At 35.6% G+C, this 13,564-nt stretch overlaps 2 protein-coding genes across 2 annotated transcripts in view; both read left to right on the top strand.

The window, feature by feature from the left end:
• The first annotated feature begins 2,249 nt into the window (after positions 1–2,249).
• LOC132162397 (protein pleiotropic regulatory locus 1-like) lies at positions 2,250–9,112 on the top strand. The gene is made up of 17 exons (XM_059572632.1): positions 2,250–2,522; positions 2,640–2,664; positions 2,778–2,883; positions 3,328–3,406; positions 3,641–3,703; positions 4,382–4,466; positions 5,123–5,215; positions 5,911–5,974; positions 6,088–6,173; positions 6,260–6,361; positions 6,522–6,605; positions 6,937–6,997; positions 7,112–7,178; positions 7,280–7,357; positions 7,871–7,935; positions 8,163–8,240; positions 8,387–9,112. The coding sequence occupies exons 1-17, from the start codon at positions 2,389–2,391 to the stop codon at positions 8,557–8,559; spliced, it is 1,443 nt and encodes a 480-aa protein (XP_059428615.1). The 5' UTR covers positions 2,250–2,388; the 3' UTR covers positions 8,560–9,112.
• Positions 9,113–10,236: 1,124 nt separating this feature from the next.
• The window catches only part of LOC132184311 (UDP-glucuronic acid decarboxylase 2-like), a 7,202-nt gene continuing 3,874 nt past the window's right edge, over positions 10,237–13,564 (top strand). The window contains exons 1-5 of the mRNA XM_059597896.1: positions 10,237–10,888; positions 11,219–11,365; positions 11,574–11,653; positions 11,756–11,839; positions 11,981–12,055. Coding sequence (XP_059453879.1) covers positions 10,279–10,888; positions 11,219–11,365; positions 11,574–11,653; positions 11,756–11,839; positions 11,981–12,055 — 996 coding nt within the window. The 5' untranslated portion in view covers positions 10,237–10,278. The remainder of the gene's footprint in view (positions 10,889–11,218; positions 11,366–11,573; positions 11,654–11,755; positions 11,840–11,980; positions 12,056–13,564) is intronic.

Raw genomic sequence — 13,564 nt, 5'->3', positions numbered from 1 at the left:
AAACTTGGAGATTTGGGTATCATCAACTACCAATAAATGTATGCTGCAGAGAAGGGCGAGTTTTGATTTATTCAGAGCACAATATATTGTGAAATGTATATCTCAAAGAGGGATAGAACTATTGTATAATCGATCACTGTACTTATACTAGTTTCATCTTTCAAGAGAATGTCAGTTTTCAAACGTGTATATCAAAGAAACGTTATCTGTAATATTATGTACCAACAACTTCCTCAAGCTCAATTCCAACATCACCATCCGCAAGAACATTGCCATCTCTTCTGCAACATGTAGGGGCTATCAAGGTTCGACCATCGAGGGTTCCCATGTAGGCTGTAGACCTCGTTGTTGGCGAGGCCGAAGCAGTATTTTTGGCCGTCTTTTAGAAGTTGGCTCCAGGCTTAGAGAGCAATCATCTTGGAAGAAGACTCCCATAGAGCTATATATACTCTCTCCCAAATCATTCCCAAATGGTAAAATGGGAAATCCGCTTGCAGTCTTGCAGAATCTGCCTCAACTCAAATCTTTCTTGTTTTGAACTAGTGCTCATATCTCTTTCCCTCCTCTCTTATTTGGGTAAACATTACCGCAATTTTCCGTCAATTTTGTAATTATGCCCTCAAATTTTCAAAACATCTTTTAAAAATTTGAAATATCATACCTTTTGTAAAAATTCGAAATTCCCAAAATTCCTCTTAAAATATTTATAAAATAACAAAAATATATTGAAATTTGACAAAACTACTTGGGATTTCACTTTCTCAGTTAAGATTTAATGTTGGATTTTGACGGAAGGGTTAATTTTACAAACTTTTGAAATATAATACTTTTAAATTGACATTTTTTTAAATTGAAGGCCTATTTGGTTTATGAAATAGACATTGGAATCAAATGACTATTCCTATGGAATAACTATGTTTTTATTTGGTTTTTAAGGGGTAGTTCAATCAGCTGTGGACCACACCTCATGAAGTGGAGGTCATTAGTTTGAATTCTCATCTCCTTCTTATAAATAATTACTATTTCCTTACGTAAATAAATAGCTATTCATCTAAAAAAAAATTTAGAAGAATAATTATTCCGTAAGGAATTGATTTTTTTTTTTTTTCTAAAAACATTATTTTTTATTTTATTTTAAAATTAAAAAAAAACAAACATAAAAAATAAAGTGGATAGTCAATAGGCCACCACCTATTGAATATTCAGTCAATTATATTTAAGGAGTATTTTTGTTCCATAAAAAAAAAAAGGACAAAAATACCCTTAAAATATAACTAACTAAATAGTATTCCGTTCAAGTTCTCCAAACACAAGACCAAACCCTTCAATTGTTTATCCTTTTTAACTCTTTGATCTGTGTCCATGAACATTATTCAAATCAACGGACTTCAATATTCAAATAAATTGTATTTACGAGCTATTCATTATGAGTAATTATACACACTTCCAATTTTTTATATTTGCGGTGCACATGTTCGAGATTTAGGGCCCCTTTGGGAGTGCGATTTCAATAAGTGCGATTTTAAAAATTGAGTTTTTAAAAATTGCGTTTTTAAAATCGCTACTTTTTAAAATCGCATAGGCATTTGGTAAAACATACTAAAAAGTATTTTTTTTTATCAATTGAGTATTTGGATAACATTAGCATATAATTGCGGTTTCATGACCAAATTACCAATAAGGATGAACAAGACAGAGAGGATGAAGAAAAAAAAAAAAAAAGAGAAAAGAAGGGTTTTAATATATTTTAGGTCGCTATTCTTGGTATTTTTTCCATTCCCGTTCTAAAAAAGGTAACTATTGCGCCAAATATATTTTTAAATAGAAATCGTGATTTTGTTAAATTCGCACTTTTTCAAATAAGCACCCTCTAATCAGCTTATGAAAATCGCAGATTTTTTTACGATTTTAAAATTTGCGTTTTTAAAATCGCAATCCCAAACAACCTAAAGTTGCGATTTCGTTTAAAATCGCAGATTATTTTTTTGAAAACGCACTCCCAAACGCACCCTTATTTTGTAGATGATGGATATGAATGGCATTATCTTGCCGAGATTTCCCGTCATAATTAACTTCTAAAATTATTATTAAATTAAAATTCAATAAAAATTTATAATTTTGAAAACCACTTAAAAATATAAAAGAAGATATATATTATTATTTTTTTTAATCTTTTACTCATCATCGAGTCGAATTTATCGAAACCTATATCGAGTTCGCGCGGTTCGTTTCACACACTCATCTGCTAAATTACCAAAAAGGAAAAAAAAGGCAAAAAGCCCCGGCTTTTTTGTCGATCTTGGTGGCTAGGGTTAAGCCTCTCTCTCTCTCAAACCGTCGAACTAGGCCGACCTAGAACTCTCCGAGAGTGACCGCTGACCCTGGAAGATGCCAGCGGCCACGGTGGAAGTGGAGCCAGTGGAGCCGCAGTCACTGAAGAAGCTCAGCTTCAAGTCCCTCAAGCGAGCCCTCGACCTTTTCTCTCCTCTCCATGGCTACCTCGCTCCTCCTGACCCCGAGAGGTAAGCCTCCATTTTTCCCCCAAACCCAATTCGTTTTTTTCTTAGAACCCTAGGTTCATAGCATCCAGTTGATTGACTTCTTTTTGGTTTTTTTCTTTCTGAATTTCCATGCTGCAGCAAAAAAATTCGCATGAGCCACAAGGTCAGTGAATTTTAGTTGTGTATGAAAGTAAAAAAAAAAGTCTCGGAATGTGTATACGTGAATGGTTTCGGTTTTGATGGCTTTTGAATGAAAGGGGTTGATTGGGTTTGTAGGTATGCCTCGAGTATGAAGGAATCAGAGCCGCAACGACGAGCCAACCATCTCGGGAGGCTAATGTCGTTCAACCTCCGGTGACGCCCAATATCCTTGCTCTTCCAGGTACTTTTTACACTGTATTGATAAAAGTTCCATGATTTTTGCGCACAAATTTGTATGTAATTAAGCCTTTCTAAGCGAACCAAGTTGCATTAATTAACATTACAAGGTCGGTTATTTTTTAAATTTAGGATATATTGGTACTGTTAGTGATTCTGTTACTGGAATTATATGTGATTATTGATTCTCTTAATGGAATTATATGCGAGTTGTGTTGCAGTACATGTGCTTCATTTTTTCTAATCATGTAGTAGTCCTATGTGATGTTGAAGAATCAAGGCGTTTTAAGTCTAATTTTTGTTTGTTGTGTTTCTTTTTAAAGAAAAAAAAAATTCCATTTGGTGAGGGAAATAAAATTCATGAAAAAATTCTGCCAGTGTATAAATTTTTACTGGAATGACATTGGTTTTAACTGTTATATTGGGATGTGTTATTATTGTTTTGAAGGTCCAGAAATTTCAAGTGATCACCAGCAGGGAGGAGCTCAAAATGCTCTAGTTGGTCCATCTATTCAACCAAAGGCATTGTACGTATTCTCACTCTGTTTGAATAATAATCTGACAATCTGACTGTGGTGATGAGAAATTCTCAAGATATGGATTCAGGAGTGGTAATATAGAATAGTCTCATAACTCTGAAGCATACTAACAACCCCCCCTCCTTATTCTGTTTTATTAAACATTTTCTGTTGAAATCTTTTATATAGGAAACCTTTGCCATTGTATTGAACTATTGCTGATGATTCATGTTTTGTTTCCAGGAATGATGTAGGTCTACCTGCCAAAAGCACTGTAGTTGTTTCTACTTCGGGGTCATCTGAAAGGTTTTAGCTTCTTCTGTATTATGTTTATGAGATACATGCAAATGTCTAGCATATATTTTTTTGGGGATAACCAAAGAACCCATAATTTCACAAACAAGGATTTTGCGTTCTCCTAATAATTCGTTCTTAATTGCTTCTCATTTAATTATGTTACTTAGCATCATTTTATGCTTAAAAGTCTTAAAAAGAAAAACTGTAGTAATTTTTTGAAGGGCTGCTGTTCACAATATATTGTTGCAGACGAAGATAAATAAAATTTGATATGGTTGAAGAGTTGAAATTCTTTCAAGAGTATTTTTCACATTGTGTTTGCTTTGATATGTTAACATTGATATATCTGACATCAGTTTGAAATTATTTGAGATCTTTAAAGGCCTTTCACCAGATTAATTTCATTATATTGCCTGGTATCTTGGCACATATGCCCCCTTTTGTTGAAATTCACATGCATCATGTGCCGATACACTTTAAACCTTTGTTATTGTATATTTTCCTTCAAAAATGCACTTAGGGAACATTAAAATTGATTTTTTTCCCCTTCTTTCCTGAAGATACCAGTAGGCAATTGATGGTTGATAGAGTATTGTAAACCTGTGTGCTGCAAAATCTTGCAAATCAATGCTATTTAATGGAATATAGCCCAATTTGGCTTATGTTGCTTTCATTTCCTTCTTGTAGGAACTTATCCACGTCTGCTATAATGGAAAGAATCCCAAGCAAATGGCCACGACCTGTATGGCATGCTCCATGGAAGACCTACCGGGTAAGCCTTTAAAAAAAAAAAAAAAAGTGATTAATGGATAGGCTGTTGGTGGTGGCACAATTGTTGTAGATTTTTTTAATTAAATTACATGATTGTATGAAAGTTTTATGATAGAAATTCTCCATTTTTTTATTTTTAAATTTATTTTTATTTTTATAAGTAATCAATTGTGTTCCTTTCTTTTTCCTGAAGAAACTTTTGTTGTAATTTTTTTTTTTAAGTAATTTGTACTTTTACAGAGAACTATAATTGTACATCCTTTTAGATAGTTAAAAATAAAGCGTTAAGTTCCTACTGAGAACATGCCATTAATATGTCCACAGTATTGGTTAATTTCTACACCAAATGTGGTATACATGCAATTAGTTAGGCTCATGTCTTAACGCAAAATAAAATTGAAGAGGAAAATAATGAATATGTGTGTGAGTGTCTAGGCAGCTAAAACCAAGGAAAAAAGTATTGGAAGTTCATATTGTTCTACTAACTATAATAAGTAGTGATTCATAACTCATTTTCATTAGTTTGGCCTTGCTTGGCTTACAAGTTAGGTTGGCTTGCTCCTCTTTGCAGGTTGACTTCTTTGATTGTGTTTGTTAACTGAATATGTTGCTAATGTTGGTTTTAAGCCTTTGTAACACTTTTCAATTATTTTGTAGGTCATCAGTGGCCACTTGGGATGGGTGAGATCTATTGCATTTGATCCTAGTAATACATGGTTTTGTACTGGCTCTGCAGATCGCACAATCAAGGTATCCAGCTTCAATTCAGTTAATCCAAATTAGTTCTAGAGAGTTGTTCTAAGGATTTGATATCATAATCATTTGAGCTTGCTTTGATGCCCTTCATAATTTGTCTTCTGCTTTTTGTTGTATTAAATTTACTGTCCCTGATATCTCTAGCATAACATTTTCTAAAAATTTATTGTCTAGTTTGAAAAAATTTATTTCTCATGCTTGTGGTAAATTTGGAAATGTATTGGGAGAACTTGGGCAGGAAATGGTAAATTTTTTTAACAAAGTTGACCCATCTAAAAAATTACTGTATTCCAAAGCTCCGATACTGCAAAAATGGATGGATCAGGAGATGGTGAGTCTGTTTGGCAACACTTTTTGCCCAAGCTTAACAAGCAACTTAAAACATAAAACACTCAAAACTATTTTTACCTTTGTGTCAAATTAAAACACTTTTTTCTAAACAAAAAACAAAAAGCAACCTCTAAAAGGTTTTGCCAAACGAATTCCGTATTTTTGAGATTTACAAATGGAAGACTTTTTTTGATAAGGAATATTTCTGAGATTTGAAAACTGAATATGGTTGTGCAATAATCCCAATGTCCCCCAATATTTTATACCTTGTGATCTATCTTTCTCTCATAAGAGAGTTGGCATTTCGTTGTAAGGCACAAGTACTGAGGTTTTTTCCCATTTGATTTTTGATTGACAAGATATGGGATGTGGGAAGTGGAAGGCTAAAACTCACACTAACAGGACATATTGAGCAAATACGAGGTCAGTTCCTTACGTTTTTCATGGTACGTCAAATTCCATTGGCTATCTGTGGTATGGTTAATGACCATATTAATCGAGAACTAACATGGTAAAAAATGTGTTTTATTTTGCAGGCCTTGCTGTCAGCAGCAAACATACATACATGTTTTCTGCTGGTGATGATAAACAAGTTAAATGTTGGGACCTTGAACAGAATAAGGTCAGAACCTCTATATAAATTCAAATGTTCAATGCTCTATTGTATTAGTAATTCTGGTTGTTAAGAATATATTTATTGCTTTTTAGGTTATCCGGTCTTATCATGGTCATCTAAGTGGTGTTTATTGCTTGGCTCTTCATCCCACTATTGACATTTTGCTCACTGGGGGACGTGATTCTGTCTGCCGGGTATGTGGTTTATCAGTATGATAGAAGTTCATAGAACTTCTCTCATAACAATTGCTATATTTTTAGCTTCTGACTACAATGATTGTGTGTGTGTTTTTAGTTCTTGGTAAGTTGGGATCAGAAAGATGATTTTGTGATTTGATGGAACAACAATGTTTAGGTCTGGGATATTCGTAGCAAGGCGCAAATATTTGCTCTCTCTGGCCATGATAACACTGTTTGCTCAGTGTTTACTCGACCTACGGTATGCTGATTCTTTATCTGATTCACAGCTTTTTTCCTTTTCTTTTTCTTCATTCATGATGCTATATTTAGATACAAGGGCTGTCAACAATTTTGCTGCCTCATCTGTTTTATGTGGTATAGGACATAAGTAGAGTATCCTTTGGAAGTTCATTCACACGTGAACTTAAATATATTGTTATTGTTAATTAGAGTATCATTTGAAAGTTCATCTGTTTTATGGAGATTACTATACATGTTCGGGGCTTTGTTATTGTTAATTCTATGTGAATTTTTGCATCAATGGGCGGGGATTTAGGTTATGTATGAAACTATGTTTCTTATGTTTTCAGGATCCACAAGTTGTTACTGGCTCCCATGACTCGACCATCAAGTTCTGGGACCTAAGATTTGGTAATTTGGGATTTTTTGATTGATTTAATTTCTTAATTTCCATGTTGATATTCATGTTTTTATTTATTTATTTTATACTATGCATTTGTTTATGTATAAATTGTTGCTTTGCAGGAAAAACAATGTTAACTCTCACCCACCATAAAAAGTCGGTGCGAGCAATGGCAGTGCATCCGAAAGAGTAAGTGCCTTTATGTATTACTTGTTAAATAATAAAGTTATGGCTTATAATTTCATGCTTTTATCAAAACATATTTATTAACAATTTTCTCTTTTTCTCAGGCATTGTTTCGCATCTGCATCAGCTGACAACATTAAGAAATTTAACCTTCCAAAAGGGGAATTTTGCCACAACATGCTGTGAGTTCTCATCCAACTTCTTCTTTTTTTTTTTTTTGTTGCATGTGAATTTGTGGACACTTTGCTTTTCTTCTCTGCTAAGATGTTAATATCGTGTCCATTTCTTTAATACGAGAGAGATTATGGTTGTTTTCTTTTTCTTTTTTAGGAATGTGATTGCCGATAGATGGCCATTTATTGATAGTCTGAAACAGCTAATAAGTGAAAGCTGCAAATTATGAATCCCTAGAATTTGATGACTTTTTTGTTGGAAGGAAGAAAATTGTCTGCAAAATGAATGATGCTCTCATTTGTTTTGTAAGCATATATGTTTCCGTTACTTTTTACTCCATTTGAATTAACTTATGCTGCAATCTGTCAAAAATCAGTTGGTAAGATTCCACTCTAAGCATCCACTGAAATGGTTCACCCACCCACCAACCCCCCCCCTTCCTTTTATTTTTTTCAAGTAGTAGTCATTTATTAAGTCTAATGATAAACTGATATTCTGAGGTTTTGGCCTTTTCTGAGCAGCTCTCAGCAAAAAACTATAATCAATGCAATGGCTGTCAATGAGGAGGGTGTGTTGGCAACAGGAGGTAGGATTTAATACACGTTGTTTGTAAATTTATAACTTCCATTGGAGCAATATGTTTCGGTGTCTGATGTCTAGGTGCACCATCTACATTTACTCTTTCATACCCTTGTTTTCGATCTTTTTTTGGAAAGATTAGGTGCTTGCTTGTAATTTCACACTGAAGTTGACAAGGTTTCTAGAAATAAATTGCTAAATCTTTCTAATCTTCCCTTGTTTTGTTTCTGTAAGGTGACAATGGGAGTTTGTGGTTCTGGGATTGGAAGAGTGGTCACAATTATCAGCAAGCCCAAACAATTGTACAGCCTGGTATTGTATTTTTTGCTTCTTTCTTTCTTTCTTTTTTGTTTTTTGTTTGTTTGTTTTTTTTTTTCTTTATCCTTTTCACTTTTTTGGTTGTGGGGGTGGCTTTAATAGGAGTCAGAGGTTAATCACTGATAAGTACTTTCTTTCAGGTTCACTGGATAGTGAAGCTGGGATATATGCTATTTCCTACGACCTAACTGGTTCAAGACTTATTACTTGTGAAGCTGACAAGACAATTAAAATGTGGAGAGAAGATGAGAATGCCACGCCAGAAACTCATCCCCTTAATTTTAGACCACCCAAAGATATTCGGCGGTTCTAGTGGTTGTCCTACTTTTTGCTCTGGTCGGTCGTGTCGTATCGTGCAGCTTGACATTGATTTGGCAAATGTGAAGCAAAGTTTGGTCCTCTAATTATCTGGCTACTTGATTTTAGTGGAACAGGCTGCTAATTCCTTCTATTAACCACGGAGTATGCAAGGCTGTCTGGGAAAGAATATTTGCAAGCGTTAATGTAGCATCATGGCCTACAGGTGGAAACTTCCAAAGATCTGCATAAATTTGGTTTAGGAAGAAGTGTGTGCTAAAATACTGAAAGATTTGGCCGTTCTTGTAGAGTAATTGTGTTCCTAAGTTTCCTTTTTGGTTGATGTGGCTCAAAGTTCAGGTAAACATTTCAAACATTTGGCCGACTCCCAAACTTCTTTGAAGTGATAGATGATAGTGTAAGGTTGGAAGTTTGGGTCAACGGAAATTTGGTGTGGCTTGAGAAAAGGATGTTTCAGTTTCAGTTATCAGTAGAAAATGTGATTACAGGTTTGTATGTTAGGCACATTTGATAATAGTTCTTCGGTAATAATAATAGGTTCAATCTAACTCTTTACTTGACCAAAAAAAAGAAAAAAAAACTCGTATTTGCATTTACAGTTTTTTTCCAATTTCATTGATGATAGTAGTATGAAAAGAGTTGAAGGATTTGGTTGTTTTGAGTTGGTCGGCACAAGTTGTGGTTATTTGAACCTAATCATAGTTGTTGATTGAAAATTTGAAACGAAGGTTGTCAAATTCAAACATACTATTGCATGTGCAAACGTGGGGCTCCCCTTTTCTTCATAGACAAAATAGGAAGGTTGGTCTGCGCCTAACACACACCGAAACTAGAGTCATTGACCGACCTGTCGTTGTTCTCACTACGCAGGCTCGGTTACCTGGCGGCTTAAGGAACATCACTTGTTTCTTTATTTCTTCAACATCAGACGATATTGTTTCCCAGAAGTCATAAGCAGAGGTTGTGCTGTGCTGAAAGGGGTTTAATTAAATTAGCACCCTCTTCAAATCCACCGACTAGTTGCTTAATTTTGCATCCATGCAATTTGAGGTATGACATAATGACAAGGAATAATAATATATAGCCAATTACTACAATCCTCATTTCCTTCAGTCCCCGATTTGCTGCCTGCCACGATCAAACATGTCATGGATCAAAGGGGTGTGATGTCATTTCACTGTAAGCAGAACTTTCCCACTTCTAGGCTCTAGCATAATTTATCAAAAACAAAAAGAACAAAAGAAAAAGAAAAAGAAAAAAGACGTGTGATGTAGATCTCGACTGAGTCAATCAACGACTCAACGTAATTCAGTGTCGAAATCTGCCAGGCAGTTTAGCCCGTCAGTTGACTTTTTTTTTTTTTTTTTTTTTTTTTTAAAAAAAAAAAAAAAATCTAAAAAAGGGCAGCTCTGAAATAGTGAAATTTAATTTGGGCCCGAAAATAAATAAAATAGATTTTAGTTACCTTTGCGTAACTGTTAACAAAGATCTAGTGGGATACATCCACGTGTCCATACCTTAAAAAGTTGCCAAACCCGCAAAGAAGCACGCATCTAAAAGGCGCCCTTCCTTGGAGCGATTATACGGCCAGATTTCCTGCATGGTATCTTCTTCAACCTCTTCATCAACCATAACGCTCACTCTCTCCCCCCCCCCCCCATAGCCAATAGAGCCCTGTTTCTCTCTCTCTCTCTCTCTCTCTCTCTCTGAGAAAATGATCTCCGAACTGATCCATAGAAGCCACAGTGCCCAAACCCCACAACCCATTAACCTTAATTCACCGAAATCCTCTAACCCTCCCCAAAACTCGGCGAACCCATTGCGGTACATCCTCCGGGAGCAGCGACTCCTGTTTGTGCTCGTCGGAATCGCCATAGCCACTCTCTTCTTCAGCTTTCTCCCACCGCATGGTCACCACCGGGTCATCCAATCAGAGCCGTCCAGGACTACTCGACGCGTGCTGTACGTGGAGCAGGGCAGCCATTACCATCCAGCGCTGGGCCTCGGGCACGTGATCAATGTGGGTGGGAGAGTGCCGCTGGGGCTGAAGAGGAAGACCCTGAGGGTTCTGGTTACTGGTGGGGCCGGCTTCGTCGGTAGCCACCTCGTGGACCGTCTGATGGAGCGAGGGGACAGCGTGATCGTCGTGGATAACCTCTTCACGGGGAGGAAGGAGAATCTGGTGCACCATTTCGGAAACCCCAGGTTTGAGCTCATCAGGCACGACGTCGTCGAGCCGATTCTCTTGGAAGTTGACCAGATCTACCACCTCGCTTGCCCCGCCTCGCCTGTTCATTACAAGTACAATCCGGTCAAGACCATCATATCCTTTCCTTTTCAGTTGTCTGTTTGGTTCATGAGAAAATTTCCATACTACTTTACATCACATTTCATTTTGGGCATGTTCATTTTCTTTCGATTTTCATAAGTTTTGTTTATTTTTCTTTCATTCACGATAATTATTTTTTTCATATGGAATTTTTTTTTTTTATGAAAATTATTGATATTATGTAATTAATCAAAATGTGACGTTAATTACTTTTTACTTACCAAAAAAAAAAAAAAAAAAAAAGGAAATACAAGTTTAAATTAGATTCTTCTGTTATAGAAAAATATATTTTTGTTCTGGAGTCCTTGATTTTGTTTCTTCTACAAGACCAATGTGGTGGGGACACTTAACATGCTAGGACTGGCAAAAAGGGTGGGTGCACGGTTTTTGCTTACCAGCACCAGTGAGGTGTACGGTGATCCACTGCAGCACCCCCAGTCTGAGACCTACTGGGGCAATGTCAATCCCATCGGTAAAACTCTCCCTCTCTCTCCCTCACTTTCACATCTACCTTTTGTAGACAATTTAATGCTGGGAGTAGAAGCTTGATGATTTTTCAATACATATACATATGAAAAAGTCCTATTAGTAACGTCTAGAAGTCTGGAATATTGACGTTTTTGTTTGAAAAGTATTACTATTCATACATCGCTATTCACGTAAAAGGGTATTTTTGGCAGGAGTAAGGAGCTGTTATGATGAGGGGAAGCGGACGGCGGAGACGTTGAGCATGGACTATCACCGAGGCCTTGGCATTGAGGTCAAATTAATTTGTTCTTAGTTAAACTACATTACAATTTCTTACTTAATTCCTTTTTTCTTTTGAATTTTGGAAGCTTTAATTAATTGTAATGTTTTGCAGGTAAGAATTGCTCGAATTTTTAACACATATGGTCCACGTATGTGCATAGACGACGGTCGTGTTGTTAGCAATTTCGTAGCTCAGGTAAGCTTTTATATTTCTTTTCACTTGTCCTGTTTTTTTTTTTTTTTCCTCTCTTCTTTATCTAATTATTTAAAAAAAAAATTAAAAATTAAAAATGTTCTAATTCTGTATTATGTTTGTTAATTTCATCAATTTACAAAGGCGCTAAGGAAGGAGCCACTGACTGTTTATGGTGATGGGAAACAAACAAGGAGTTTCCAATATGTTTCCGACCTGGTAATGCCTTGTTTTTTTTTTTTAATAATAATTTTTTTTTTTTTTTTTTTTTAAAAAAAAAAATTCTATAAATTGCAACATGCATATGGTTTCCACCTTCTTCAATACTTTATTAAAAGGCTTTAATATTCGTCATTGACTTCATTATCATATTAAATTAAACTGTTCCAAGTGGCCCTTGCATGTGTATATTGGTCAGTGTTCCCGAGCATGACAACAACCAGATAATGCTCAATATAGTAAAACTATTATTGTTATTCTTTTGTGATGTTAACAGATAATCTTTTTCTATGCTTGTTGAAAAATGTCAATCATATCCATGGTAGTTTAACTAGTGTAGGTTGTTATATGGGGTCTCAGTTATGGCCGCAACCAGATAGTGTTCATATCATTTGGGATGGCCAAAGATATTCTTTTCTCTACTTGTTGAAAATGGAAAATATCTTATTCTTTTTTTTTTTTTTTTCTTTTTCTTGTTAAAAGTTGAAAATATGAATCAGAAGTTGTCATGTGGGTCTCAATTATGGTTGTAGTACATTCTGGCTAAGGCTGCAGCCGTAGGCAGGGTTCCCCATCTTTCACTGTCATTCTTCAAGAACATGATCACTGGTCCATGCGATTTCTTTTTTGGTAAAAAAAAAAAAAAAAGAAGCTTTTTTAATTTCTTTCTCTCTTCCTTATGATATTATTGCGAGGTGGTCAGAAATGTCTTGTCTGTTGGGAGGTACGTAGGGGCACCATTATTTTAGGTGCTGTTAGCAACTTTCCTTGTTAGGAATTTCACCTCCCCTTTTGTTAAAAGTGGTGGATCTGAAGCAATCATCATTTGGGTATAAAGGAAATAAGGTTAATGGAAAATGAGTTGTAACTTGAATTTCTTTTGTGTTCCTGTGGCTTTCCTTGTTGAAAACCTTAGAGGTGTTTTGTTTCTAAAATGGTGAAAATCTATCATGTACGCAGATAGAAGTAAGCAGCAGGCACATGCATTTGCTATTATGATAATTTTTTTTTCTGTATTTCCCGTTTTGGATTTAGATCCCAGGTAATAAATTGTCTTATTGCATTGCAATCATATGAGAGGTTGTCCAAATCCCATTTGTTCGGGCTGCCAGCCACTTATTGGAGCAAGTGAGGCCTAGGCAGGCAGCTGCTCACACGAGGCTGTCCTATTTACAATGTAATAAAGTAATCTCATTGCACGGAATCGGACTCCTTTCTGTTTTCTCCTCTTTAACCTTTTCTCTTTTTCCTGAAAATAAAAACCACCATACTATCCTTATCCTAGTCTCTCTAGATTCTACCGCACAAGATATTTGTGGACATAGATTCTTCTTTCAAAACCCCCACCTGGTTCCCGTCAAACTAATTAGCAAACCTTCACTCTCCATGGAGTAATTAATGTTCTTTTGTAGGAAAATCCCTTCAAAATGCTGTGATTACAGAGCATTTTTTTGATGGGGGGATAGGAGATTTGAATCTTAGATATGAATCTTTGAGACATTTCCTTTT

This window comes from Corylus avellana, chromosome ca1 (genome assembly GCF_901000735.1).
Source record: "Corylus avellana chromosome ca1, CavTom2PMs-1.0".
NCBI lineage: Eukaryota > Viridiplantae > Streptophyta > Magnoliopsida > Fagales > Betulaceae > Corylus > Corylus avellana.
Note: the sequence above shows the minus strand (reverse complement) of the source record. Positions and strands in the feature narration are given on the sequence as shown.

Excerpts from the sequence above, each read along its gene's own strand:
- LOC132162397 (XM_059572632.1), top strand. The coding sequence starts at position 2,389 with ATGCCAGCGGCCACGGTGGAAGTGGAGCCAGTGGAGCCGCAGTCACTG. Across the intron at positions 3,704-4,381 it reads ACTTCGGGGTCATCTGAAAG|GAACTTATCCACGTCTGCTA; the intron begins GTTTTAGCTTCT and ends TCCTTCTTGTAG. Across the intron at positions 5,216-5,910 it reads CTGCAGATCGCACAATCAAG|ATATGGGATGTGGGAAGTGG; the intron begins GTATCCAGCTTC and ends TTGATTGACAAG.